This window comes from Onychomys torridus, chromosome 11 (assembly GCF_903995425.1).
Source record: "Onychomys torridus chromosome 11, mOncTor1.1, whole genome shotgun sequence".
NCBI classification, from domain to species: domain Eukaryota; kingdom Metazoa; phylum Chordata; class Mammalia; order Rodentia; family Cricetidae; genus Onychomys; species Onychomys torridus.
Genome location: NC_050453.1, coordinates 87,176,365 through 87,204,335, shown reverse-complemented (window position 1 = coordinate 87,204,335; position 27,971 = coordinate 87,176,365). Strand labels below are relative to the sequence as shown.

General features: G+C 39.0%; 1 protein-coding gene across 1 annotated transcript; it reads right to left on the bottom strand.

Moving 5' to 3' along the window:
- On the bottom strand, positions 1 to 27,971 carry Vps4b (vacuolar protein sorting 4 homolog B). Its single transcript, XM_036202386.1, has 11 exons — positions 27,700 to 27,971; positions 21,707 to 21,818; positions 19,937 to 20,093; positions 16,843 to 16,910; positions 11,474 to 11,593; positions 9,326 to 9,482; positions 8,792 to 8,940; positions 7,576 to 7,657; positions 4,962 to 5,181; positions 2,821 to 2,961; positions 1 to 1,386 (listed from the first exon to the last, which is right to left on the bottom strand). Exons 1-11 carry the CDS (start codon positions 27,724 to 27,726, stop codon positions 1,285 to 1,287), a joined length of 1,335 nt encoding a protein of 444 aa, XP_036058279.1. The 5' UTR covers positions 27,727 to 27,971; the 3' UTR covers positions 1 to 1,284.

Here is a 27,971-nt window from a genome sequence, read left to right as displayed (position 1 = left end):
TAGGTTATAGCAATTTACTTCACATAAGAACGGTATATTTCAAGCCTACAATTTTCATTGAATATCAACAAAAATAATCTGTACAGGAAACCTAAAGGCAATCATATAGCATAGCATGTAAAATGTGCAAATATACTTGCAAGGTAGAACTGCTTAGCAATTCCAGTTAACCTAGTAATTGTTTGCATGTAGTCAATGCAAATGTCCAAGGCACAACTCAGAGTTGGTGCACAAGTGTGTGACACACACCCTCAGATCATTTATTTGACGATGTTAAAATAACATGATGCTATGTTCAATGAGACATCAGTTTCTCTCTAAAGCTTCATGAAATACCACACTGATAATGTTTGTGTGGCTAGGATAAACTGCTCCCTGAACTTAAAAGTAAGACAAGATTCTTACTATCCTAAATTAAAAAAAATTATATATGTATATGTATATATTATATATATACACATACACATACACACACACACACACACATCACACACAGGAAACATCCTGAAGCTGCTTTCTTATTATTAAAGGTTCCCATCACAGCATTTCATAACAAGACTTACAAATGGATACTTCTTTGCCACTTTTGGTCAATCATGGCTACAAAAAGACACTGAAGTAGACAATTTCTTCTTCAAGGTGAAGATGATGACTAGCTTGGAAAGTCTCGAGTGCACAGTGAAAAGTGTCAAGTGGATATAAAAGCTTGCTGCCTTAGAGGAATCACTTTAATTTACACAGGAAGAACCAAGTCATTAAAGTCAGCAGGAGCACTGGCTGTGGCACAAACCCCCCTTCATTACGGTGCTCTGCTCTTTACCGCCCATCCCTGAGAGTGAAGAGTCTACCATTTTTAATTTTTAATAAAGCAATAACTTTACAGCGATAAGAATGCTTAAAGATTTTCTCAAGGTATTTATATATCATAGCTTTTGCCCTATTTCAATTTCCTTCAAAAGAAGGAAGACAGACAGTAAAGACACTGCCCTTTGAGAGTGCTCATGAACCCTAAGCGCTGCAATCTAGCCAAGCTCGAGGCTCTCCTCAATGTTTGAATTCTCTGTCACAGCTCACTCCTTACAATTTTACAACTTTTGTTAACTGGAGAATTTAGCAGGTATTGTAGGAAAAGCACAACACAAGCTTAAAGGAACACTGAAGTGAGATGTATGTTTTCCTGTGTAAAAGAGTTTTACTGAAAATAATCTGAATGTCATCCAAGAAAGGCAAAATACCTACAAAAGAGAAGAAATGCAGAGTAAACATGGTCTTGCTGCCTTTGCGTTAGCCTTCCTGGCCAAAATCCTCTGTAAACTTCTTTAATTTCAACAAGTCATGGTCATTGACGGTAGGTTTTGTGCTAGACAGCGACCGTAGCATATCCCACTGTTAGAGAAAAGGAGGGCATTAATGGTGGACTTAACACAGTAAAAACTGAGTTATTAGTTACTAATTTACAGTCAAACAGGAAAGTCTGCAGTGTCATGAGCTCCTAAGGCAAATCCCTTACTCCTCCTCTGTGTACCTCTGAAGTTCGTTACCTTCTGCAAGGACAGTTCTAGCAGCCGGGGATCAACACTGTCCACAGTCCAGCCATGATCTCATTCCTAGCCTACCTCTTTCCCTTCAACAAGAGGTCTGTTTCCCACCAAGTGTAACTCAGAAGGAAAATGTATCTGCACAAGAAATTAATAATTTATTACAATCTCTGTGGACATTTGTAACTGAAGCAGCAAATTCTGAAAGTCAAGCTATTAGCTTTTCAATAACAGAAAATCCTCTACATTATTTTAATCCTTCCAATGAAAATGGAGAACTGCATTTGGTAGTAACATCATTATATTCCTTTTGAGTTATACTGACTGAATCATACTCCTTTTTACTACAAAAACACATTTATGTAATACACCCAGTTGTACTTAAATGAAGGAATGTTATACAGTAATATGAATTTTTTAAGTTAAAACTAATAATGAAACTGAAAATATGCTAATATCTGAAAGTCATTAAAAATAAATGGTTATTGTAAAATTGTATGGCAAATGAAATAAGAAAACACTTTGAATTTTTCAAAGCAGGACAGAACACAACTTAAAAATCAGTCTAACCTATCAAAGACTACAACACAGGGATTTCTGAATAATTAGATAAGCACCGCTGAGACACATGCAGCATGACACATGCTCCTGAGAAACGTACCACAACACTCTGAAAACTGGCAGCCACAGCAGAAAAAGTTTGCAACTGAGTGTTGTAACCAAATCAGCAACCAAACAGACTTTTCCAGCACCCTAGGACTCTAAGATACCTCTTACAGAACAAACCTGATGAGTTACTTTTATTCCTACAATGTAAACACATATATACAATGAAAAATCTTTTTAAAGTCTTTTTTTTTTTTTAGAAAAGGGTTAAATGTTTTCAGCTAAAAATTTAAAGAACTGCATTATTTAAACTTTCTATGCAGCCTAAAGAAGTAAAACAAAAACAATACTATTTATAAATAAAAGAGTTGATATCTCTGGTTATTTTAAAATGTGAGATTCAGGGGCAAAACTCTTATTTTATATTTAAGTTCTAACAATATGTTATACAATATATGTGAGAATTTTGTGAATGACTTAAGTCAGAAAATTGTGCTTTCCAAATATAGCCTTTCAATTAACACAAGTCTCACAACTTAACATAATTATTTTTACATCTAAGCACAACTAATATTTATAACTCTTCAAGTATTAAATACATGAGCCTGATCATAAAATTCAGAAATGAAATGTTTGCTCTGGACAAATTAGTGAATATAGACTTAAAATGTCATACCATGGAAACAACTGGCTCCAAGAGTTTATCTCCGGGGACATCCATCCATGTCATTTCCACAGCCCCGGGATCTCCTGGAGAGCAGGGGGTTAGCAGGTCATTTACAATGCAGTTAGGATCAGCTCTTGAGGGTCCACGAACCTGTAATCACAGTAACTTGAATTTATCTGAATAAATGAAATAAGAATTAAGAAATCGGTCATTATCAGGAAAGTTAAAAATACATTAATTTTTATGTTGTATTAAAATGTTTACTCCAGGAAAAAATAGACTATATAGGGAAAATGTTATTAATCATTTGGTTGATTTAAAATTCTTTAGATTTTGGTTGATTTAAAATTTTTCTTGATTCATTTCTATAGCTTGATATTTCATACAATAATTTATGTGATTATTGGGGTTCAAAGGGAAAGAAGTTCTGAAAGAGAGCAGTTATTTCTGGCTACCCTTTCTCTTCTTTTCCCCTAATGCCTATTAAATGGTAGTCACCTTACAAATCAAAACTAACATATTACAAAACTCTCCTAAGTTGCTCTTTTCCACAGCCAAAAGACTTGTGACATTTTGCAGGACCATTTAGTTTTAAATTATTTAATATTTTTGTCTCTTTTAACAAAAATTAAAAACAAAAACAAAAACAAAAAACTTCCTGTTTGGTGGTTTCAATGAAACTGCCCCACACAGTCTCATGTACCTGAGTGTGTGGTTCCCAGTTTAGGAAGGATTAGGAGGTGTGGCTTTGTTGAGAAGGTGTGTCATGGGGGTGGGCTTTGAGGTCTAAAAAGCCCATGACAAACCCAGTTTGTCTCTCTCTGCCTCCAATTTGTAGATAAAATGTGAGCTCTCAGCTCCCTGCCTGCCTGCCTGCCTGCCGCCATGCTCCCTGCCATGATGGTCATAGGCTCACCCTCAGAAACAGTTAAATACTTTCTGTTATAAGATGCCTTGGTCTTGGACATGGTGTCTCTTCACAGCAATAGAAAGTAATGAAGACAGCATGTAAGTGCTGTACTGGGTAGTTTTTTTTTTTTTTTTTTTTTTTTTTGTCAACTTGGCACAAGGTAGAATCATTTGAGAAGAAGGAACTTCAACTGAGAAAGACTTTTATCAGACTGGCCTATAGGAAAGTTAACGAACCATTTTTTTGATTAATGATTTGTGTGGAAAGACCTAGCGCACTGTGGACCATATCCTCTTTGGGCAGATGGTCCTGGTGTATATAATAAGAAAGGAGTGCCGGGAAACAGCACTCCTCCATGGCTTCTGCATCTGTTTCTTTCTCTGGGTTCCTGCTCTGACTTCTTTTCACCATGGACTATAATCAGAACCAGAAGATATAAACCCTTTCCTCCCCAGACTGCTTTTAGTTAGTAAACTGGACAAAAATGAAATTCAGTACCTAATAATTTCTATGTCATTTCATGTAACATAACACAGCTAAATTAAAGGTTTAGCAATTTCTAGAAAAAGAACTTTTGTAACAAAGTTGCATACAAATATTTATGGCAAAACATTTTTATCAAATTGAGGTTGTTTCATGATGATTAACTTTTTTGGGGATCGGTGCACATGTAAAGTACATCTTTTCTCAGCTGGATGTGAACACACTCACACTTAGTTTACTCGTGTTTATGTCAGTCTTTATTACCCAGATGCATGAGATTGGAGATTTTTGTCTGGTTTTGGCTGTTTACATCCTGCTATGGTGCAAATATACCGGATTCTGCTCCAGGTTGCTCTGGCTACCCCAAAAGCAGATTCTCAACCATCAGAATGACCCAGACATGCCTCAAGTCACTTCATAGAAAACACAGTATTTTAGGACCATAAATAATCTTCACTGGAAAAATATTCTTTCTTTTTTTTTCTAGTCTTTAGAGACAGAGTTTCTCTGTGTAGCCCTGGAACTCGCTCTGTAGACCACACTGGCCTTGAACTCACACGGATCCACCTGCCTCTGCCGCCAAGTGCTCCACCACACCCAGCGAGGAATTATTTTCAGTATAACAAAGTAAATTTATTACATAAATCTACTTATTACATTCCATACAACACTGCAACCATTCCAGCTCCTTTGAGAACAAGCCAGATGAACCTTCCTGTACTTTCAGTACAGGACAGGGCAGACTAACCCTGTTTACCTTTTTGAAATGAGTGGCTGACTGAACTTTTCGGACAGGCTGCATAAGTGCATCCCGTACAATGATACTTATATCTGCTCCTGAATAGCCGTCCGTCTTCCTCCCAAGTTCTTGGAAGTCTGCTTCTGTGAGGCTGTTCTGAGTGCTGCCCAAGTGTAGTTTAAACATGGCTGCACGGGCATGTGCTTCAGGCAAAGGAATATAAATACGTTTCTCAAATCTTAAAAGAAAAGAAATTATACAAGTGATGTTAAATATATATGCTTAATTTCAATGTAAAATTCGTATATTTAGGAAAACCACAGGCATTTAGTTAGATATTCTCAATTGTACCAAGTCAGGATAAACAACACCAGAGTTAAACACCCATATATTTAAGTGCCACAGATACCTGCCTACCTCAAGGGGAGACTATGATATACCAAAAACTAAAGTTAGAAGTAAAATAGTCAGGAAACAAGTTTTGATTGGTTTAATCTTTCACATGCAACTTTTGGATCATTTTTGGCTGTTTGCATCTAGAATTCATGGCATAAAGGCAGGTCTCACAAAATCTGCAACTCTGAACTTATGATGAACAGAATAATGATTCATAATATAAAATAAGGATTACCGTAATTCTCTGAAGTTCAAAATAGCAAAACTACTTAAAATCTAATAGACTAAGCATGACACAAAATGTTCTTTTCACTTTGAGTTCATTCTGAATAGTCTTGTACTATATATCATAAGTAGTTTATTATACTTGTGGTAGTGGTTTAAAAGAAAATGGCCCCCAAAGGGAGTGGCACTATTAGGAGGTGGGCTTTGAGGTCTCATATACACTCAAGATTCCATCCAGTGTCACAGACCACTTCATGTGGCCTACAAGATGTAGGGTTCTCAGCTACTTCTCCAGCACCATGTCTAACAGCACACCACTATGTCCCACCATGATAAAAATGGACTGAACTTCTGAACTAAAAATGAGAAGAGAGCCCCCTCAATAAATGTTTTCCTTATAAGAGTTGCTATGATCATGGTGTCTCTTCGCGGCAACAGGGAGCCTAACTAAGACACTTGTCTTCATAAAGTTCAGGCATTTGGAAACAGAGAGGAAGCAAGGAAGAACAACTGTTAGCAGACTCACTGTGGCAAAGGTACTGTAGTTTCTCTTACCTTTACATAGACTTGCTCTGGAATCAGGCCACTTTCTAAAACTACCTGACACAGCTCCCCTAGTGGTATTCGATGCTAATTTAGCATGCTGTCAAATCAACAAGTGAGGCAATAAAAGGGGCACACACTGAAATGCTCTTTCCATCATGCAACTAAAGAATGCTTTAGGGAGCTACAGAGCTGTGCTGAAGCTTCAATTTTGCCTTAAAAAACGACAGACTTTTGTTGTTGTTTTAAACAGCATTTATGTAGTCTAAGCTAGCCTAGAACTTGCTACACAGATGAAGATGACATTAAGTTCTTGGGTCTCCTGCCTTCTCCTAAGTGCTGGGATTACAAATGATTACCACTTCACCAAATGATAGACAGAAACCTGTTTCTTTTAACTAAATTTTTTCCTAAAAAAATATATCTTCCTAGCCAAGCATGTAATCCCTGCATGGCTGAAGTAGGAGAGTTGCTGTGAGTCAAGGCTAGCCTGAGCTACAGATTAAGGAGCAAGAGTAATAACTCATTTTTCTATGGACATCAATATGGTCCCCAGTGGCAGCCCAGTCTATGGACCTCAACATGGCTTCAGAAGGCAGCACAGACCACAGATATCAACATGGCCTTCTGATCTCTGTTCCTGCTGCTGACTGTAAAGGGCAAGGCAGCTTCTTCTGCAGTGGTATTGATGATCGCAGACTCACAGTGGAGAAAAACAGACACAGAAGGCTTCCATGACAACCCCACCCCCAAAAGAAACAGCCTAGACAGGAAGCCATAAAAGAGAACTCTTAAAATCGGGATAAGGATGCTGAAATGTAGCTCTCCACAAATGGGGGCTTCCAGCAGGGATGGAGGTAGGGAAGGACTCAGTGTTCCTTAAGAGGCTGGGCACTAAAAATTTGACCATGCTCCAGTGACTATATGGACAACACAAATTCAACTTCTTTTTTCTTTTTTTTTTGGGGGGGGGTCACAATGATGGGGGGATAGACCTTTGAGAACTGGGAAATTAGTGTGATTGGGATGCATTATGTAAAATTCCCAAATAATCAATAAAAATATTTTGTTTGGAAAAAGAAAAGAAAATCATTTGCAAAACTGTATATGGAGGATTTTCACTGAGATACAGAACTGTTTTTGTCAATTCTGAAGTATCACCCCTCCTAAACTTAATCAAAACTAAGTTTAGGATAGACACCAAGCAATGTACTTTCCTAGGTGGAAGACTGCAGTATATGGAGTGCTTATCTTCATTATAACCAGCAAACAAATAAGCAACTGTCACTCTTACTCCCCTACACACAGGGAGAAAGAGGGCTAGGACTGACTAATAATTAGGATTCAAAAATTTAAAAAAAAAAAAAAATTGAAAAGTTATTAGAATAAATTCCTATAAAGGAAAGGGATAGTATCATTTATTGCTATGCCTGTGGTTAGAAATAAGATGTTTATTCCATCATTATACCTTCGCCTAATTGCAGAATCCAGAACCCAGGGTATATTTGTAGCTCCCAGAACCAAAATGCCATCATTGTCCACACCAACTCCTGCATTAAAATAGGGAAGATTTTAAATAATAATTTGATGCTTTTTTTAAAAAGTCACTGGTGTATACTCACTACAGATCATACTGTTACATCAGGACACTTTCAAGTGTATGTAAGGCACTTGGAGCACATTCCCCATGTCCCATCTCGCCCCTTCCCATCAGCCCCTTTTGTTCCCTCAGGCAGGTTCTTCTACTTTCATCGTTATTCATAAAATCTAGTAACCACAAATAGGAGAAAATACGATATCTGTCTTCCTGAGACTAACTTAGTTTGCTTAAAGTAAGATTATATACAGTTATATTCATTCTTCTGCAAATGATACAATTTCATTCTTTGCAGGTGAAAATAAATTCCAGTGCGCGCTCGCGTGCGCGCGCACACACACACACACACACACACACACACACACACACACACACGTTTGTAACTACTCTCCACACTCTGTGTATGCTCCATTAAGAAGGTAGTGCTTGGGCTGGAGAGATGGCTCAGAGGTTAAGAGCACTGACTGCTCTTCCAGAGGTCCTGAGTTCAATTCCCAGCAACCACATGGTGGCTCACAACCATCTGTAATGAGATCTGGTATCCTCTTCTGGCCTGCAGGGACACATGCAGGCAGGCTACTGTATACATAATAAATAAATAAATATTTTTTAAAAAAAGGTAGTTAGTACTTATGTAACACTCAAGTACTGCACCTTCATCTTTACAAAAATGCAACTAACCAGAACCACACTGCTCAAGTACCAACCATGCTGTCTAAGGAAGCAAGTCTTCTAGATTATGGACAAATGTTATTAATACTCTTTTCAAAATAGTCCTTCATGTAGCTCCTGGCACTTGAGTAGAGATAGAATCACTTTACTAATAGTATCTGTGAATTCTGTAAGATAATTACAAAACTGATACATTCACGCAGGGAGTGATAGTGCATATCTTTAACCTCAGTGCTTGGGAGGCAAAGCCAGGCGGATATCTATGAGGCTAGCCTGGTCTATGTCATTAAAGGCCAGCTAGGGCTACATGAGATCCTGTCTCAAAACAAAAACAAGAATGGCCATAGTTTCTTAGAGAAATTCTGCTGAAATGCTTTCCCCAGTAATGGCTATCTTAAAAACCAGCAACAGTGACCTTGCATCTGAACCAGGAACTCGGTCTTAATCCGCCGTGCAGCCTCGCTTTCATTCTCACTTCTTGAGCCACACAGAGAGTCAATCTCATCAATGAAGATAATGGAAGGCTTGTTTTCTCTGGCAAGTTGGAATAAGTTCTTAACCAGTCTAAAAATAAGAATAAATAAAGCTAGTAGTTTGTAAACAGTACAGAATGACCACAACAAGGCAATATACCAATGTTATAAGAACCACAAACACTGAAGCCTAATCATGCTGCAGGGGAATAAAACAATAAATGACGAGATACTAGATAATTCACTAAGTTATATACACACAGACACATGCACACGTGCAGGAACACACTTACAAATGCACACACATACATAATAGCTTTTTCCGCTACAAATTAAATTCGCAGCCAGGTCCTGAGCTTGACCTATGTTACATTCCTTCCCTGATGTTTAGCAATGGTATATGAAGTCTATTAATGCACATACTGACAAGGTGACTGATACCAGAGACCCAAGTAAAAACTCAACGCATCACTTACTTTTCACTTTCCCCCAGCCACTTAGAGACAAGGTCAGAGGAAGATATTGAGAAAAACGTGGAGTTGTTTGCTTCTGTTGCAACAGCTTTGGCTAAATAGGATTTTCCTGTTCCTGGTGGCCCAAACAAAAGGATTCCTCTCCAAGGTGTCCTCTTTCCTACAAGTTGTATTAGAAAAATAGCATGAGGACTTCAGTTACTGCAGACTCTGTCCACACTAAAGGTCTTCATTTGAAAGCTCTCAGTAAGATTAAAAAGATACTTTAAAACTGATCAGTCTAAAGTATGTCTTAAGTGTATGCAACTTGCTCTTTCTAGAGACATCATCAAAAACATATTCACAGAAATACTGACCTGCTAATAGGAAGCTCATTTACTTGCTCACTCATCTGCTCAACCAATGTATGGAAACCACAATGCATGAAACAGACAGACAAGAGTCTCTGCTCCCCAGGGACAGAAAGTTCAGTTAAAGGGTCCTGCTCCTCACTAGACTAATGTAGGAAAAGCACACCCACAAAACAGGGGCACCTGCAAAGCCTTGCTTCTAAATACCTGCCATCTGTGGAGGATGACAAGGTACAACACTCACATCTGGAGGACTCATGAGTTCTAATGAGCGTGACAATCAGCAGCTTCAGTGGCTGAGTAATGACATGGGAGGTATCACTGTAAATCCTACTTCTGCTTAAAGGAAACGAGGAGGAAGGAATCAACTTTTTGTGCCTTAATTTGGCTAATCAGAAATTATAGTGTTGCCTAAAATATAGTAGGCTGTAGAGAATTATACAATATAAATTTTAAAATCCACAAACTGCAGATGGGTACCCACTGTCTGCAGCAGAACCATCCCTAGATGACTAATGCAAAGACTAACTAACACTGTTTTGATTATGAAAGGCTTGGCTTTCACGCTGAATTCTGCTTTTCTCTTTTAAATGCACACACCTGTAAGGCAGTGCTGCCCAGTGCAAAGAACACTGGAAGGATATGAAATATTAGGTAGTATACACTTTTAAAAAGTGATTACCTTTTAAATGTATGTTGATAGACACTATTTTTTTTCATTCATGGTAAATAGTAAGTAGTTTAAAAAAATTATAATCAAGTAAAAATAAATGAGAAAATCTGAAGTTCAAATATAGGCAAAAATCTGTGTATGAATTATGTGTATGTCATACCCAGAGCTCAATCAGATTTCTGAACCTTTACAGGATTATAATGTAATTTTTATTCTATCAGTTTTATATCCTTGAGATGGGCTGTGAGCAGTACCCTGAGCTAGAGAGGTGAGATGCAGCCCACAGATTCTTTGTTCTACCTGTTCTCTGTGACATCACTGTCCAAACCTGCTCAGTTTGCAGCCGACATCACGAATGTGTTCTCTACACAAACCAGTTATTTTCAAAATGAAAACCTGTGTGTTAGATTGTGGGTAGTTACATCACAGACAGGGCAACCAGACACAAAAGGACGATGTAAAACCGCTCAGCACAGCAGATGATCAGCTACACCACAACTGGAGCTTGGGATAGCTCTCTACACAGCGTGGGGAGTGCTTTCTTTGCCCATAGAGGATGTGCATCATCCGAGGCAGCAACCTAATTCTTAAAGAAACTCCTCATTCTAAAAAATGGAAACACTTAAAAAACTAACACATGACTACTACACAAATTCAGATAAAAGTTAGAAGATAAAGTTCACCTATAATTTTATTCACTAGCACTTATTAGCATTTTAAAATCAACCCATCTACATTTACTTCTCAGCACACATATTTACTTAACAAATATGGAATCATATTGTATATTTTTATAACTTGCTTTCTGATCCTTATAATAGATGTGGACATCTTTCAGTAAATTATCATGTAGATTTAAATTTATTAATATGGATATATACACTGTATTTTAATGAGTTTGTAGTATGCCAGTGATTTACTGTAAGCCCTAGTGGCTGACAATTAGATTATTCTGCAATGTATACCTGCAAATATAGATATGAAAAGGAACATCTTTGTGGAAGTAGATTTACTACATTTAAATTGTCAATTCAAGATAATTCATGATATGGAGACATGAACTCACAATGCTCCCTCCACCTTAATCACTACTATGACTGAAGTTAAACCGTTTAGAAGCCATTTCACCTGTAAATAGATGAGGAAACTTAATAGGCAGAATCACAGCCTCCTTAAGTGCTTCTTTGGCTCCTTCAAGACCAGCAACATCACTCCACTTCACATTTGGTCGCTCTATAACAATAGCGCCTACGAAATATTGGGTCATCTTTAAACTGAGAAAGACCAGTTCAGCAAAGTTAGCAACATTTAAACCACACTGTTACACTGTCTGTAAATGTTTTCAGAACTAAGACTTTTTCTGAATAGTGTAATGAGGAGGCTGTCAGAAGTCATTCAGTGGCTGGCTGGGCAGCTACAGACAAGACGCAATGCCTAAACTTCTGCCCCTCATTAGTGAAATGAAACTACAACTGCCTGGCCAGACCACACAGACAGGTAGGTTAGCACAGGATCAGGGGACCCAGGGAGTACCAGAGCCGTGCACTGGCTCTGCACAATCACCGTGCTTCTTCAGTGGGGCTGGCTCACTATTTCTCTTGTTAACACTCTCCATTGAGTATACCAGACAGAATACGCTTCGGTGATTTTAACTAAAGTCAGAAAGACAAGAGACAAAATCAGAGGAAAGACAGAAGAGATGGAAATGAGAGAGAACAGATAATGGAAAAAAACAAGTGTGTCCTTAAAGATCTGCAATTCTTTCCTGAGGTTTGCCAAACTTTGTATCTGCCTTTAAACAGAACCATTTTTTTTTTTCATTAACAAAGTTACTTAAAGAATGATTTAGTTTCTTAGAGCAGTACATTAAAAAACTATAACAACATTACAGAGAGAGTCCAAGAAAAATATCCTGTAATTTATTAGAAGAAACCTCTAGCTATTTTCATCAAATTCTTTTCCAATTTTCTAGTATACAGGAACTGCTTTACTATAAATCACTACACAGCCTAATAAGATAAGAAGCAGGCACTCTACTGAGGAAGGGCTCAGTCAGCAAAGTACAAGCCATATAAGCAATGAGGATCTGAGCTCAGATTCCCCAGCACCCATATCAAACTGTGGTGGTGAATATCTGTAACCCCAGCTGGGTGTGTGTGTGTGTGTGTGTGTGTGTGTGTGTGTGTACAGAAACAGGAGGAAGCTCCAGGTTCAATAACAGAACTTGTTGCAAAAACTACAGTAGAATGATCTAGGAAGATGCTTGAAGTCACCCATTGGCCTCCATACACATGCACACACAAGAACATACACAAAAAGATGATAGGTAGTTGTTTAAACAGAACACAGACACCTCAATATACACAAATCACTGATCATGAAATTACTTTTAAACCCAATTTCTTGTTGTTAGGAAATATCATCTAAGAGTCTAAGCCTGTACTTAGTAACTGAACTTGCCTAAGGTATAAAAATCTTTAATTATTGAGCTAAAATTGAATAAAACCATATTTTGCAACCTAAAAGTTCAGTTTGGCACAAAAAAGTCAATGTGCATTGTTTAGTTCCACTAAGATCAGTAATCTCACAATAAAAAAAAAAAATGTACATCACAGGATAGGGCTTCAATTATCAAATGAAAGTAAATTCTCTTTATTCATGTATAACTCAAGATTTTCATGTACTCTAACCCCAAGAGAAGCTGGAGAAACAGTTTAGTTGGTAAAGAGCTTGTCAAACAAGTGTTGAGAACTGGAGCTAGGATTCCCAGCACCCACATAAATGCCAGGTGGGTGTGCGCCTAAATGTGATCCCAGCGTGCAGGGGTAGAGGGGATCTCTGGAACTAGCTGGCTAACTAGACTAGCTGAATCCGTGAGCTCTGGGTTCAAGTGAGAGACTCTGCCTCACTACACAGGTAGAGAATGCTCAAGAACACAATAATCACTGGCTTACACACACACACACACACACACACACACACACCCTTCCCAACATGACACTCCATGCTAACACACATGAATATACATTTACATGTGCATATACACCCTTCCCTCATGCCCCTCTCTCTTTTTTGGAAACAAGATCTCATTGTGTATGTAGCTCTGACTGTTTGGAACTCACTATGCAGATCAGGCTGGCCACAAAACTCATAGAGATCTATCTGCCTTGGCCTCTCAAGTGTTAGAGGATAAAGACGTTCATCACTATGCTTATTTCCACATACAACTAACATTTTTATTAAAGTTTAAAGGTAATTTTGCAATATTTAGTTGTGAAAGATTATGTGCCAAACAAAACTTAATGGTTTATAAAACTAAAAAGGCAAGATAAAATTACCCAAAAATATAAATCGACTACACTTCCAAGAATAAGAATGTACTGTTCATTATACTATATATTGTATTTAAATATTATTTAAGGGCTGGTAAGATGACTCAGTAGATAAAGGCACTTGCTGCCAAGGCTGTGGATCCAAGTTTGATCTCCAGAACTACATGAAAGAAGGACAAAATTGATTCCCGAAAGTTATTCTCCGACTTCCACACATGTGCTGTGGTGCATACATACACACATATGCAAGAGTACACACACACAGACACACACACACAAAATAAATGCAAAAAATAAAATCAAACAGACATTTAACCATACAAGTCCCTGAATTAGCTAACAGAAAATTCAAACCATAATCTATCTTAATCCTAATAATCATATATTAAATACCATAACCTAAAACACAAGTAAAATATAAAAATATTATTTCAGGACTAAAAAATTTAAAATTGATAGTGTGGGTGTGTAGGTGTTCAGTCACACACGTGTGTGTGCCTTGTGTGGAGACACCTCAGATTTATTCCTCCGGAGTCTTCCACCTTGTTTATGAGACAGAGCTCACTGGCCCAGAGCTCATCTGACAGGCTGGGCTGGCAGGCCAGCATACCTGAGGGATCTGCCTAACTTTAGCTCCCAAGACTAGGATTACAGATGTATGCTACCATGTCTGGCTTTAGTAGGTGAGTTCTCAGGGCTTGAACTCAGGTTCTCATGTTTGTGTGATAAGCATTTTGCTGACTGAGCTATCTTCCCAGCCATAACAAATAAAAAGATACTAATCCATTAACAACCATTAAATCAAAAAATGGACAAAAGCCAGGCATGGTGGCACATACCTCTAATCCCAGAACTTGGGAGATGGAGGTAGAAAGATGAGAAATTCCAGGTCATTCTCAGTTACATAAAAAATAGACAAAACCCTCATACGAAAGGCTAAAGCTCCATTCACACTCTATTTCATTCTGAGATTACAAAGGTTTCTACCTCTAAATGCTGTTTCAGGGTTTACAAGTGATAGGAATTTACAAATATCTCTGTTCAATTTCAAAATTGAATACAGGGTCTACTTTTCACTTGGGGTAGAATGGATAGGGAGAAAACAAACAAAACAAGCAAGGCAGCTGGACAGTGGTGGTGCATGCCTTTAATCCCAGCACTCGGAGGCAGAACCAGGTGGATCTCTGAGAGTTCGAGGCCAGCCTGGGCTACAGAGTGAGTTCCAGGAAAAGGCACAAAGCTACACAGAGAAACCCTGTCTCGAAAAACCAAAACCAAACCAAACAAGCAAACAAAAGACAAAAAAAAAAAAAAAAAAAAAACAAGCAAGGCAAATGAACAGGAAACATTTCTTGCCTTTCAACTCAGTAGTCTACTTAGTGTAGATCAACTGACAGTTTGTACAGTGAGTGTCCTATCACTTCAGGCAGTGCAGGGCAGCAGGGTGAACTCAAAGTTCCCCAAGGGACACTATCGATTTGCTACAAAAGTTCTTGGCATATAAACAAAAATCAAAGCAACCCAACAACAACAAACATAACCCTGTTCTCAGGGGATGGAGGGGTGGCTCAGTGGTTAAGAGAGCATTCTGTTCTTCCAAAGAAATCAAGTTTGGATCCACATGAGTCCAGGGAGTAGGAACACCCTCTTCTGGCCTTTGTGGTCATCCACACACATGCAGCATCCACTCACACAGATAGACATATACACACAAAAAAAAAAAAATAAAAGAATAAATCTAAAACAAAAACAAAAACCTCTTTTCTCTACCATAATTAGTTATACAGTTTTCAACATACTAAGTTTATAGTATTTTCTAACATATACCAATGGAGTGGGTAAGACAGAATTACCAAAATGAGGGAAGTTAGCAAGGTTAGAGAGACATCTAAGACCACACACACACACACACACACACACACACACACACACTCTCTTATATATTCTCAATCTCCCCCTCCCCTTCTCTCTCTCTCTCTCTCTCTCTCTCTCTCTCTCTCTTTCTCTCTCTTTCTCTCTCTCTCTCTCTCTTTCCTCTTTCCTCTTTCCTCTATCCTTTTTCCTTTTTCCTTTTTCCTTTTTCCAGTAACCAAACTGAGCCTACAAAATGGGAATCCTTTCTAGTTAAATATTTTATTAGGTAAGACTCAAAGGTACAAAGACATACTACCAATGATTAAGCCTTTTATTTGAAAAGCCATTAGCTAACATACAAAAGAACAATAACATCTCAGCAATTAAAGAAGACAACAATTAAGTAGATGCCTTTTTAGATATTCTGAGCTACCATTTATCAGACCTCCAGAATTTATTAAGATGCTTTTGCATTATCTTGCTTTCCTTTCCCTGGAAGAAATGTCCATTTTCAAGATGGGGACTCAGATTCTGAGAGGTTGGGGAACTTGCCCACAACCTGAAAGCTGTTAAGTGGCAGATCTCAGAGTGGAACCCAGATCTGTATTCACAGCCACTCCATTATGTCACTCTACTTTAGGACAGAAGAATCACAGAGTTCTGATGTGTGTAGTGGAAAAAAGAGAAAAGCAAATGAAATGAACTAAGATATCTGTGAGCCTGGAACATGGGGGAGAACACAGGGAGAAAAGGAGGCAGCAGGTCACTGAAGCCATGCAGCAGGATCATGTGGTGCCTATCCACTCAGTTCCTTGGGCCTTGCAGTGTGTTCATAGTGTCAACGCTATCTATTTTACAAGGGGCAAATACATAAAAAGAGCAACATTTTTTTTTTAAGATTTATTTATTTATTATGTATACACTGTTTGCATGCATGTATGCCTGCAGACCAGAAGAGGGCACCAGACCTCATTATAGATGGTTGTGAGCCACCATGTGGTTGCTGGGAATTGAACTCAGGACCTTTGGAAGAGCAGCCAGTGCTCTTAACCACTGAGCCATCTCTCCAGCCCCAAAGAGCAACTTTTAAAGGCAGGTATCAAAACAAACCATCTTTTTACACCATTTAAAAACAACGAACTATTAGCCATGAGAGTAAATCCTACTCTGGAACCAAGCCAGTATGTGACCTATCAGCAACCAAAGCCATTTTTTTAAACTCAATAAAATAGAGGGAAACAAAACAGCTCAAGCAGACAACCCATGAGTCTTTTCAATAAGAATAAATTTAAAAATGAAAACCAAAGTAACCTTGAAGTTGATTCTGTAGTTTCTTTTTTTCAGGATCATCAGATTCTGCTTCCCCATCACTGTCATTCCTAATGAAAAGAATTTAATATATGCAAAAGATCACTCACTGCTAATAAACAATGCAAAAGTGAAGAAAAGATAACCTGAAACGTTTAAGAACAGACATTGACATTAAAACTTATTTTTACTGAAGTGTTTCAAATGACACTTTCAAAACAGGAAGCAGGCAAACGATCAATAGGGAACTATGCACTGGTAATGGACAAGACTGGAATGAAATCAGACACACCTCCATCCTCATGACATGCCCGTGCATGTATGTACCCACAGGTTGTATGAAGGATTTAAAATAGAGTACAGTGAAGTTGTAAGCAACTACAAAAAACATCAAGACCAGGACAAATACAACTCAACAAGACCTGATGCTAGGAAGAAAAGGTTCAGTACACAATTATCTACAATATACCCCTTTGCCTGAGGTTCCCTCAGATAGATAAAGCTTCCTGGTGAATATCTTCTGAACACCAAAGATAAATGACCAACCCACTAGTGCTGATTAGTTTTTTGCCAACTTGACAAAAACTGTGACTACCCAGGAGGAGGGACTCTTACTGAGGAACTGGACCATTGGTGCATCTATGTGGTACTCTCTCAATGACTAATTGATGTAGGAGGGCCCAGACCACTATAGGCAGAGCCTCTGTGGGCAGGTGTGCTTGAGCTATACAAGAAAGATGGCAAGTGAGGGAACGCATGCCAGTAAGCAGCACCCCACCAGCAGTCTCTGCTGCTCTAGCTGGTGGACTAGACCCTTTAACCTACATTAAACCCTTTCTCCCCATACTGCTTTTCCTCATGGTATTTTAGCACAGCAACAGAGAACTAGAATAGCATTATTTTACATCTAGGGATTTACATTAAGGAGATAATTTTAAAATTTCACTACAAGGACAGTCACACCTACAGTACACTGAGGAAAAAAAACAAGAATAATTTATGTTCAGTTAAAGAGATTAGCCTTATGACAGAATACTCTACAGCTTTTGAAAACAATGTTATATACACAATGAATGGAAAAATGTTGATACAATGTTGGGTGAAAAAGTGATACAGAGAAGAAAAGTTTTACCAACTATCAGGTTTTAAGATACAAAGGATTTTAAAGACTTGATAGGACTGGTGCCAGAGTAGGAAAGCCTTGGTTATTTGTAGAATGGCAGGGTTATAGATGAAGGAACTACTGAGAGTCAAGTCACTGACATTCCAATCTCCTATTCAAGTTCCTCAGGCTATAAAGACCATTGAAAACCAACTGCCCTTGGTAGGTTCCCTTGTAGACAGCCTTTATCCTCATCTGACTTGTGTTCCTGAAAGGTGAGGGTTGCTTGCGTGAAGAACAAATCCTCAGATATGACCACTGGTTTGCCCTGAGGAAACTGAGACAGAGGTCTTCCTGTGTGTTTCTGAGCCCTAGGTTTATTTGGTGGGGAAGGTGGCAGCAGCAAGTTCTCTTTTTGAAAATAAAATACTACACATGGTGAATGCACTTTATGTCCCCATACAGTATCCTGGGTAGTTTTCCTAATGATGGGAACTTAAGGTTGCTTCTCTGTCCTCAAAATTCTGTAAGGTAATCCCTATAAAAGTTAGCTAGAGTCCAGATGCTTGTAACCAGGACTGTTATTTAGTAGAAAAGAAAGATGGGCTCTCCCTTGTCAGATGACCAATGAAGAGCAGATAATTACAAGGTCCTCACTAACACTACATGTGTCCCTGCAGACAGGGAAGATCGAATGTCCCTGCTGGCAGAAGTCTGTGAGATGTGGAGGCCCTGTTGGCTCATGATGAATATGAATATGTGCATTTCATGTTGGGAATTACTATGTACAGAATATAAAATACTCTTGGCATGCAAATGAAACTGTTTTCTAACTATATCTTTAGAGATTTTCTTCAAACTCTGCCACAAGGTTTAAATAAGTCAACTCTAAACTTTATATTTCTCCTGTCCTTAAATTTGGCAATGCCTAGTAAAGAGGCAAAATTTCATCATGAATACATATGGGGAGAGCACTGCCTACAGGGCTCCATCCCTCAGTCCCTCATGACCTGGGTATCATGCAAGAAACTTGTACCCTGCAGAACATGGACTGTGAGCATCACAGGCTCTAGAGCTCACCACATCCTCAGTGCTTTAAACCCAGGCAGGCCATATCAACCTAAAATCTAATGTTTTCCTAATGTGTCATCTGGAACCATGCTGGCAGCCATTCACAGAACCATCAAGAGCAAATCTAGCTAGAGTATTTTCTCCCTGCTTAGCAGCGCCTGGAATGCATGCACTAAATGTGCAGTATGCTCTTTATATTTGTGATTCTTCCTGCATCTAGGAAGACATTCAAAAACTGAAGTTCAGTTTAAAAATTGTGCTGCTTTCTTCACAATGTCATAATGCAAACCCATTTATTTTTATTTTTATTTTTTTATTTTTTGAGACAGGGTTTCCAATGTAGTTTTGGTGCCTGTCCTGGATCTCGCTCTGTAGACCAGGCTGGCCTCCAACTCACAGAGATTCGCTGGCTCTACCTCCTAAGTGCTGGGATTAAAGGCATGCGCCACCTCCACCCAGCTGCAAACCAACATTCAAAAAAGCCTTTGCATAAAATAAAAATTATTGACATTGGAGTTCATTTTGTCCACAGGGCAGACTTAATTCACAGATCACTCCTACTGATAGTCAAGGGGTGTGTGGGTGCCATACCTAGCATTTCAAGCAACATTCCCAGTTACTTGAAAACAGTCAGGGAGTATAAAAATGCAGTAAGCAGAGACTAGCAAACTTTGGTCTTTGAAAGGCTTGATGGTAAATATTTCAGGTTTTGTGGCATACAATCCGTACTGTAACCACTTGACTTTGTTGTTACAGTACAAGAGCTGCCCAGGATGACAGTATATAAACAGATATGCAAGGCTGTGTCTCAATAAAACTTAATGACTGCAATAGGCCACAAGCCCACTCTGGCTTAGACAAAAGAAACCTATTACCTAAATGAAGGTCACAAGATAAAAAAATCTAACACTTTAGAATACATACCCCTTCTCATCAACTGGACCTGACTGCTCCTCTTTCACGGGCTTCTGTGGTTTCTTCTCTTTTTTCTTCAGATACTCCTTCAGTTTTTCTGCTCTATCAAGGTATTCTGTACATTTGGCCCTGATACTTTGCTTGGCTTTATCACCTTGTGCTTCATCTACAGAAAGGAATGAGACACTATTTTATTAGCATTTGTTGTAGTTTGAGTATGAAATGTGCCACAGGCTCATGTATGCAAACACTTGGACCCCAGTGGGTGGTGCTGTCTAGGAAGGTTATGGAACACTTAGGAGGCAGAGCCCTGCTGGAGGAACTATGTCACTGGGAGTGGGCTTTGAGGCTTTATGATCTGGCTTCCTGTTCTCTAGTTTCCTATGTGTTGATGGGCTGTGACCAGTTAACTTCCTGACTCCCAGGCTGGCCTCATACTTCTGCTACCATGCTTTCCTTGTGCTGACAGGTAGAATCCTTCTGGACTGTATGCAAACCAGAATGAAGCCTTTCTTCCCTAACTGGTTTTCTGCCAGGGTGTTCCATCAGGATATCAGAAAAGCAGCTAATACAGTATTCAACAGAGAAAGGTTCAAACTTAGAGATAGTCTTTTAACTAGGAACTTCTATGTTGGAGGAGGGAGGAAAAGCATCTCTAATTCATTGTACTCAATGATTATCACCCTTTTCTGTTCCTTCCCTCTCAGGGTTGGAGGCCAAAAGGGGGTGTGAATTTAAAAACAAACAAACAAACAACAACAACAAAAAAAAAAAAACTCAGAGTAAAAACGGTAGATATTTTAAGTTAATGTTATATAATAAAAAAGTATTTAATAGTCTATAGGTTTCAAATTCTTCCCTTAACAGTTTGCAGATAGCTGAAAGCTGTTTGTCTTACAAAAAACCAATCACAAGAGAGACAACACACAACTCTGAATGTAGAGTAGTGAGGCTGGGGGGGGGGGGCAGTTAGAAAAATGGAAGCTGGATTTGCTCTCTATATACTGCATACATATGTTAATAGATAAAATTAATACAAGTGAATAAAATTTTAAAATATAAATGATAATCAGAAGTAAAGCAGTAGTCACTCCATCAACATCTTTGTCAGATTTATTTCAAAGTTTACAAAGTGACAGAAATCACATACATTATGTGGACCAACAACATAGTAACCTCATTACATAAAGGCCTCTATTGTGGCTATTTTGAAATGTGGACTTGAATAATACAAGCAATGCATAGGACTATAACACATAAGCGACATGAAGATATTTCATTTTTAGTTTTTCTTTAGCATAACTCTTCCCCTCCACTTAAAAAGGAAAACTCAAATTAAATAACCCTATGCACGGAGTGTAAGACTGATGATGGATCTTACACATTTTCAATTCACTTGTTGCTCAGTGTTGACTCTCCAGGTCCCAAAATAGAGCCTGGTACACAATAAACATCAAGTATGCCACCTATTTTTTACGACAAAATTATTTCCAACATATGCTTAAGAAATGATTTAAGTTCAAATCATATAATCTGGATAGGTTATCTATAAAACAAAGCTTTCTCCACTGAATACACTGAAAAAAGATGCTGGGTATATAAAGTAACAACGACAACAGCTGTCACATCTGGTAGTACTTAAAAGGAGAAAGGGGACTTTCTTTTTAATGGGTGGTTTAGATCTTTAGAATTCTCTTGGCTTTGTATTTCAATTTTTATAAATGTAACCATGTTTTCCCTTTCAGTGCACAAGTTTAAATAAAATAAAGCCTGCCTTACACTTCACGACGTGGAGAAAATACTGAACAGCATGCTGGTAGAGTTGAAGAGCTTCCTCGTAGTTCCCAGCTTTGTCTTCCTGGGCCGCTTTGCTTGCAAGATCTATTGCTTTCTGTGTGAAGGAGGCAAAATACTAAATTTAATAAATCTTAAGTTTGAAGCAAATAATGTCTCCTCAACACACATAATGGGGGAGGTAGACATATTAAATTTAATTAAAAAGGAGCAACTAAGGAAATTCTCAAAAATTAAGTACTGCTGGACTGGAGACATGGCTCAGGGGTTAAGGGCACTGACTAGTCTTCCAAGTGATCAGGGTTCAATTCTCAACATCTACAATTCAGATCACAAATGTCTGTAACTCCAGTTCAGGGGATCTGACACCTTCTGGCCTCTGTGGGCACCAGGCACACACGGTACACAGATACACATGCAGACAGAACAACCCTACACATAAAATAAACTTAAAGCATTTGAAAAAACCTAATGCTGCTTTGCCTAAAGCATAAACATAATGCACAGAGTCAAAACCTAAGCAATGAGATATCAAGACTCTGAAGAGTTCCCAAAACTATACTGAGCAAAAACATTAAAAAACAAATAGTGCCGGGCAGTGGTGGTGCACACCTTTAATCCCAGCACTCAGATGGCAGAGGCAGGCAGATCTCTGAGTTCAACAGCCAGCCTGGTCCACAGAGCATGTTCCAGGACATCTAGGGCTACACAGAAAAACCCTGTCTCGAAAAAACAAACAAAAATAGTTTCACATTATAGATATTAAAAGAACATTAAAATAATATTAAAAACATTTTAGTAACATGAAAATTATTTATAGCGGGCATTTTTTGATTATTTGACAAAGATTTATTTTCTACCTTTTCACATCTTCTGCGATGAGAACTACTGTAGAAATTAAAAAAGGAAGACCTTCCCAGAAACAGAGCCATAGAAACAGAGCCAAAAGCTAACAGCTAACTGAAGTGATGCAGGTAGGATTTTAAAAATGGTATTGTAGCAAAAGGACATCCATGCGGGAACAAAAAAGGGAATCTTAACTTAAATCACATGTGTCTAGCAAAAGCTAACTCAAAATGAGCAGACTTAAATATAAAACTCAGAAAAAAAACAAAAAATTCTTATATTTAACATCAAAAGCACAGTGTATAAAATGAAAAGATGTTAATATGGAACATATCAATTTAAAACCATCTGTTCTCTAAAAGATTCTAATAAACAATGAAAAAACAGTACAGACTGGGAGAAATACTGTGAAACATCAGACAAAAGAAAACATCTACTAGACTGCATGAAGGGACCTGAAAACACAACAGTGTAAAAAGAATCCATTAATGGGCCAGTGAGGTATCTCAGCAAATAAAAGGTCTTGCTACCCAGCTTGATTGGTTCAAGAGACCCACATAGTAGAAGAGAACCCACTATTCTTGCAATCTGTTCTGACACAGCACGTGCACACACATACATTTTAAAAACAATCCAGTTAACTAATGGGGAAATATACATTTCACCAATGAGACTATAGATGGCATACAATCATTAGCCATTTGAATAATGCATATTAAAACCACAATGAAAAAGACCGCATACCTATCACAATGGCTAAAAGTAAAAACAAACAGTGACATCAATGCTGGAAAGGATGATGAGAATGTATAATGGTTTAGCAATTCTGGAAAAATGGTTTTCATTTACAGAACAAAGTATGTAACTAATATAAAAACAAGCAACTGCACTCCTAGACAATCACTCAAAGAAAGGAAGACTTGTGTTCATACAAAAGCCTGTACATGAATGAGTGTTCTAGAGCCTTCAATGGTTTCACAACTAAACAGTTGGATAAATACCATGGAACACTAGGCAGCAATAGACAGGGACGGACTACTGCTATGTAAGATTTGGATCAACCTTGAGGCTAGTATGTTGATTGCAAAACACCAATGCTAATGTCTGCATAATGTTCTTAAACTGTCAAAAATCAGAGATGGGAAGTGATGAATTCTGCCAGGGAATTGGAATGTGAGTGAAAGAGGAAATGGAGGTTAAGTGTGGACATAAGACCAACATGAAGGGTCCCTATAGAACTGTTCTAAAGGGCTGATTTCCAAAATCTTCCATTTTTATCACAACCATGTCCACATCATTCCTATAAATAAAACTTTCCAGGTTGCTATAAGTATATACATTTGTTTTTGCTGTTATTTATCTCTTTGCCTGCCTGTTCCTCTCACTAGACTAAAAGCTCCACAAAGTCAGAGGTTATATCTTCATTCACTTTTGTAAGCATCAGCATAGGCCTGGCATATGACCAAGTGACTTTATTACCCCAGGATCAGCCAGGACCCAGCCATCAATATAAAGTACAAAGGTTCGGAAGATCTGGGATTGGCTTTTTCTGAGTAGATCATGGAGTATCTATCGTAGAAAATCCTAGGAAACAGCATCTGGACAAAGCAGTTCCAATGTTGTCCACTAAGGTTTCCATCATACCCTTTGATGTTTACTCTATCAGTGACATACCACTGGACTGTTCTGCCCAACCCCTTCCCTTTTTAGTTGGGACCCTCCCCTGAAGAAAAATGTGTTTATGCTGTCTCAGACCAATAAATACAATATCTCATTAGTAACATACCAGCTTTCATGGGTTCCTAGACTTCTTGCTAGCTGCCATCTTATCATCTCTTTACCTCCACAACAAAACCCTAAAGAAAGCCCCAAGTTCATTTGGGTTTCTTGATCTCCTATACCTGAAATGCTGTCTTCTGACTGCCAAAGCACATGTTCTCTCTCTACAGTTCCTCCCTTCTTGCTGTCATTATTTTCCAGTGTCTTTGATCTGCTACAGGGCCCTTGTTTTCTTCTCATTTTGTAAACTATCCAAGATGGGACTCTGTGTCCACCTTTATGCCAACTCCCAAATCCAAGCACATATGTATGAAACACTCAATTGGCATTTCCACTTGGCTGTCTCAACAAACATTTCAAAATTAGTTCAGAATTTAATTTCTTTTTCTTCTCTCCATGTATGCTTGTCTTATATCTTCAGAACCAACATATCCATTCTGATAGTCAACCCAGAACTCTTGTAGACAACCCAAACCGACTCCTTCTCTCTTACTTTTTATTTTATTTATTTTATTTTTTTCCTGAAGCTGAGGACCAAACCCAGGGCCTTGCGCTTGCTAGGCAAGTGCTCTACCACTGAGTTAAATCCCCAACCCCTCTCTGAACTATTTTCTTTCTTAAAATTTTCTCTGCACCACCCTTTTCTGGGCATGTAAAATACTAACCACCCTAATTGGGTGAGTCATGACCTTCCACTACAGAGATCTCCATCTTGTAACTGGTCTCCTTTCATACATACTGGCTACCAATCAGATTTGTTACTGTATACAGATGGAAGTTTGATTCTGAAACAAAAGTGTGAAAATGCCACTCCACTGCTCATCCATGTACAGCAGAATGAGAACCCGCCATGGGATATAGCACACAAACTCCTGATGACAACCTGTTTTGATTCATGCTCCTTCCTTATACACTGAGTTCCTGTCATATCAAATTGCTGGTACAACTCAAACCAACTAAGGCTATGTATGCACATAACATATATACAAAGAAGACCTTTGCCATTGTCTCCCTTAAAATTCCAGCTTCTCAAGGGTTCAGTGCTAGTACGTCCCTCCTGGTACAACATACTCTCCAAAACCAACTGGCCTAGTACATACTTTCTAGATTCCTATGATCGCCTGTCCATACTTCTAATGATTATACTGTGTTCTACTAGTTGCTTTCCGCTTTTATATAAGCCACTGGATTCGTGAAGACATAGGCACATGCACACACAGAGAGACAGACGAACAGGCAGGCAGACACCAATTCCCCAAACCTTAACAAAGTTTTATATGGACAACAAATATTTAGGACTGGGTCATCTTTGAGTTTCACTTCACATTCTTTTACTTGGAGTTTTCTCCATCTCTCTATAAGGTTTTTTAAAATTATACTTCTGCATTTTTCTCTGCCTGAAAAGCATTCACCATTCTTCTTCAAGGACACAGAATTTTGCAGTGAAAAGAAAATCAAAAGCTTGTAAGCACACAGACCTGGATTCAAAACTAATCTTTCAGCATACAACCTTGAGAAGGAAGCTCAAGTTTCCAATCCCGAGAAACTGGAGTAGTGTTCACCCTGAAGAGCTGTTCTGGGGAGTTGATGAGATCACATCAAACTCTGAGGCAATTGGAGCTGGTGCTCACTTTAACTGAGATCACATCACTTCTCGGTGAATTTGTCCTTGGAAGAGTGAGCTACTCTGTTCCTAGATGCTAACCCACACTAATCTCTAATTCTGTTATAGTATTTATGGAAAGGTCTTGAAATACTGTTTTTTTGTTTTAGTTATTTGCATCCTGCATTAGATTAAAACCGTCTGTCTACAAAGATTTTTGCTTTGTTCCTTGCAAACGTTAATTCATTTAGCAGTTATTCATGTAAATTTCCTAGATTAGAAAGCTGAAAAGGCTGGTGGAGCAGAGCACACCTGAAACTACCGCTACCAACAAGTGGAGTTCAACACCCTTTTCTTTATCATGCACATCCCTCTTCATCACTCACATTGATACTTTAATATTTGTCCGTTTCCATCTGGCTCATTGGAGAACATCTAGCAATTCAATTCAAACACAATACATTCTGGTTATAGAATCAAACTACAAGTTGAAAAAGAAGATGAGTATTACAGAAGAAATCACCTTTAATATCCAAAGGAGAGCCTTTACCAATAAACAAATACATTTACAAAAAACAAAACAGCAAAGACAAAACCAACAAGAAAGGCCCTAAACCCCCAAAGTCAACCAAACAAAAACAAACAAAAAAGCCCAGCATTTTCTGAATAAGGTTACAAAAAGTTGGTGGGAAAAAAAATTAACATCCACATCCACATCCAACTCACTCAATTCTTAGCCATGGTTACAATTAGGCTTTACTAAAGATAGCAAACATTTTCGTAATCTTTTAGGCTGAATTTCCAGATAGGAGCACCAGACAAGCCTCTCCTCCCATTCTTTGTGTGTGGAATTTCTTCATAATCAATTATCCTACGTCAAGGAAATAAGTTTACATTATCATCGCTGCTTAGATCAAACACTCCAACAAATACCTATCTGACAAACTACCAAAAGACCGATGTTGAAGGGTATTTCGTTCTACTCTTTAGTAACTAACTAACCTACTGGGCTAGAAGTCTTGGATACCAAGCCAGGTTCAATACCCGCTGACAATTCCATGATGGGAGACAGTGTTACAAACATTTTCATGCCGTTCCACGAAGAAGCAATAATCTTTCCTAACATTAGCTACCTTAGGAACCCAAACGTACAAAACACTTCGGGGGGGGGGGGCGGGGTGAGGGCAGGAAAGTGAAGATACAGATTAAAATATTCCCCGCTCTTAAATAATGTTATCTGGGAGAATGTACATAAAAACATACTCTGAATGAATTCTTGGGGGTGGTGTGTTGGTCGCTCCAACCTCAGGCTCTTGGGCTATTCTCGTATTTCTATTCACTTGGAAGAGCTTTGTTTATCAGCATGAGAAACCAAGACTACTCTAGTCTAAACTGTCCAGAGAAATGCTTTGCAAAAATTATGCTTTTCCTTTCTTCCTGGTAGAGACACTGGAAATCTTGCTGATTGGAGAGATCCGCCCAGTTCGGCCCAAACTGGTTTGTTTTCCAATGACACAAGCAAATCAGGAGCCCCACAGAGGTGAGGCGGAGGAGATGACAAGGCCAGCCCATCTGGGAAGCGCCCCTTCTCCCAACTAGGGTCTGCGCCGCCCCGCCTTCCCGGTCCGGGGCAGGGGCAGGGCCCGGGGCAGGGGCCGGGGCCGGGGCAGGGGCAGGGCCCGGGGCGCAGCCGCGTCTTCGCTCTCCACCCCAGCCTTCCCCGCATCTCCCCCGGCCCCGGCCAGGGTACCTGGAGGTTGGTGTTGGTGGACGCCATAGTGGAGGTCCGAGGCGGGTCCGTGCGGAGGAACGCGGGGCGAGCACCGCCGGCAGCAGCACCGAGTCGCGCCCGGGTCACAGTCGCAGTCCTCCGGGTGAGGGTGGCTCTGAAACCCGAGCAGCCGCCGCGGCGCGAGAGCTGTAAGTCTACCAGGAACTCCGCCAGCAGCCCGACCCTCTTCACAAAACTTCCGCAATCCCGAGCCCTCTGGGGCTCTGGTCCCGCCTCTGGCCCGGTACTTC

Bases quoted from the DNA above. Each gene is read 5' to 3' on its own strand.
- Vps4b (XM_036202386.1), bottom strand. From the start codon at position 27,726: ATGGCGTCCACCAACACCAACCTCCAG. The intron at 21,819-27,699 runs GTACCCTGGCCG...TCCTTCACACAG, and splicing joins CCACCAACACCAACCTCCAG to AAAGCAATAGATCTTGCAAG. The intron at 11,594-16,842 runs GTTACTTTGGTT...AATATTTCGTAG, and splicing joins ACTACAGAATCAACTTCAAG to GCGCTATTGTTATAGAGCGA.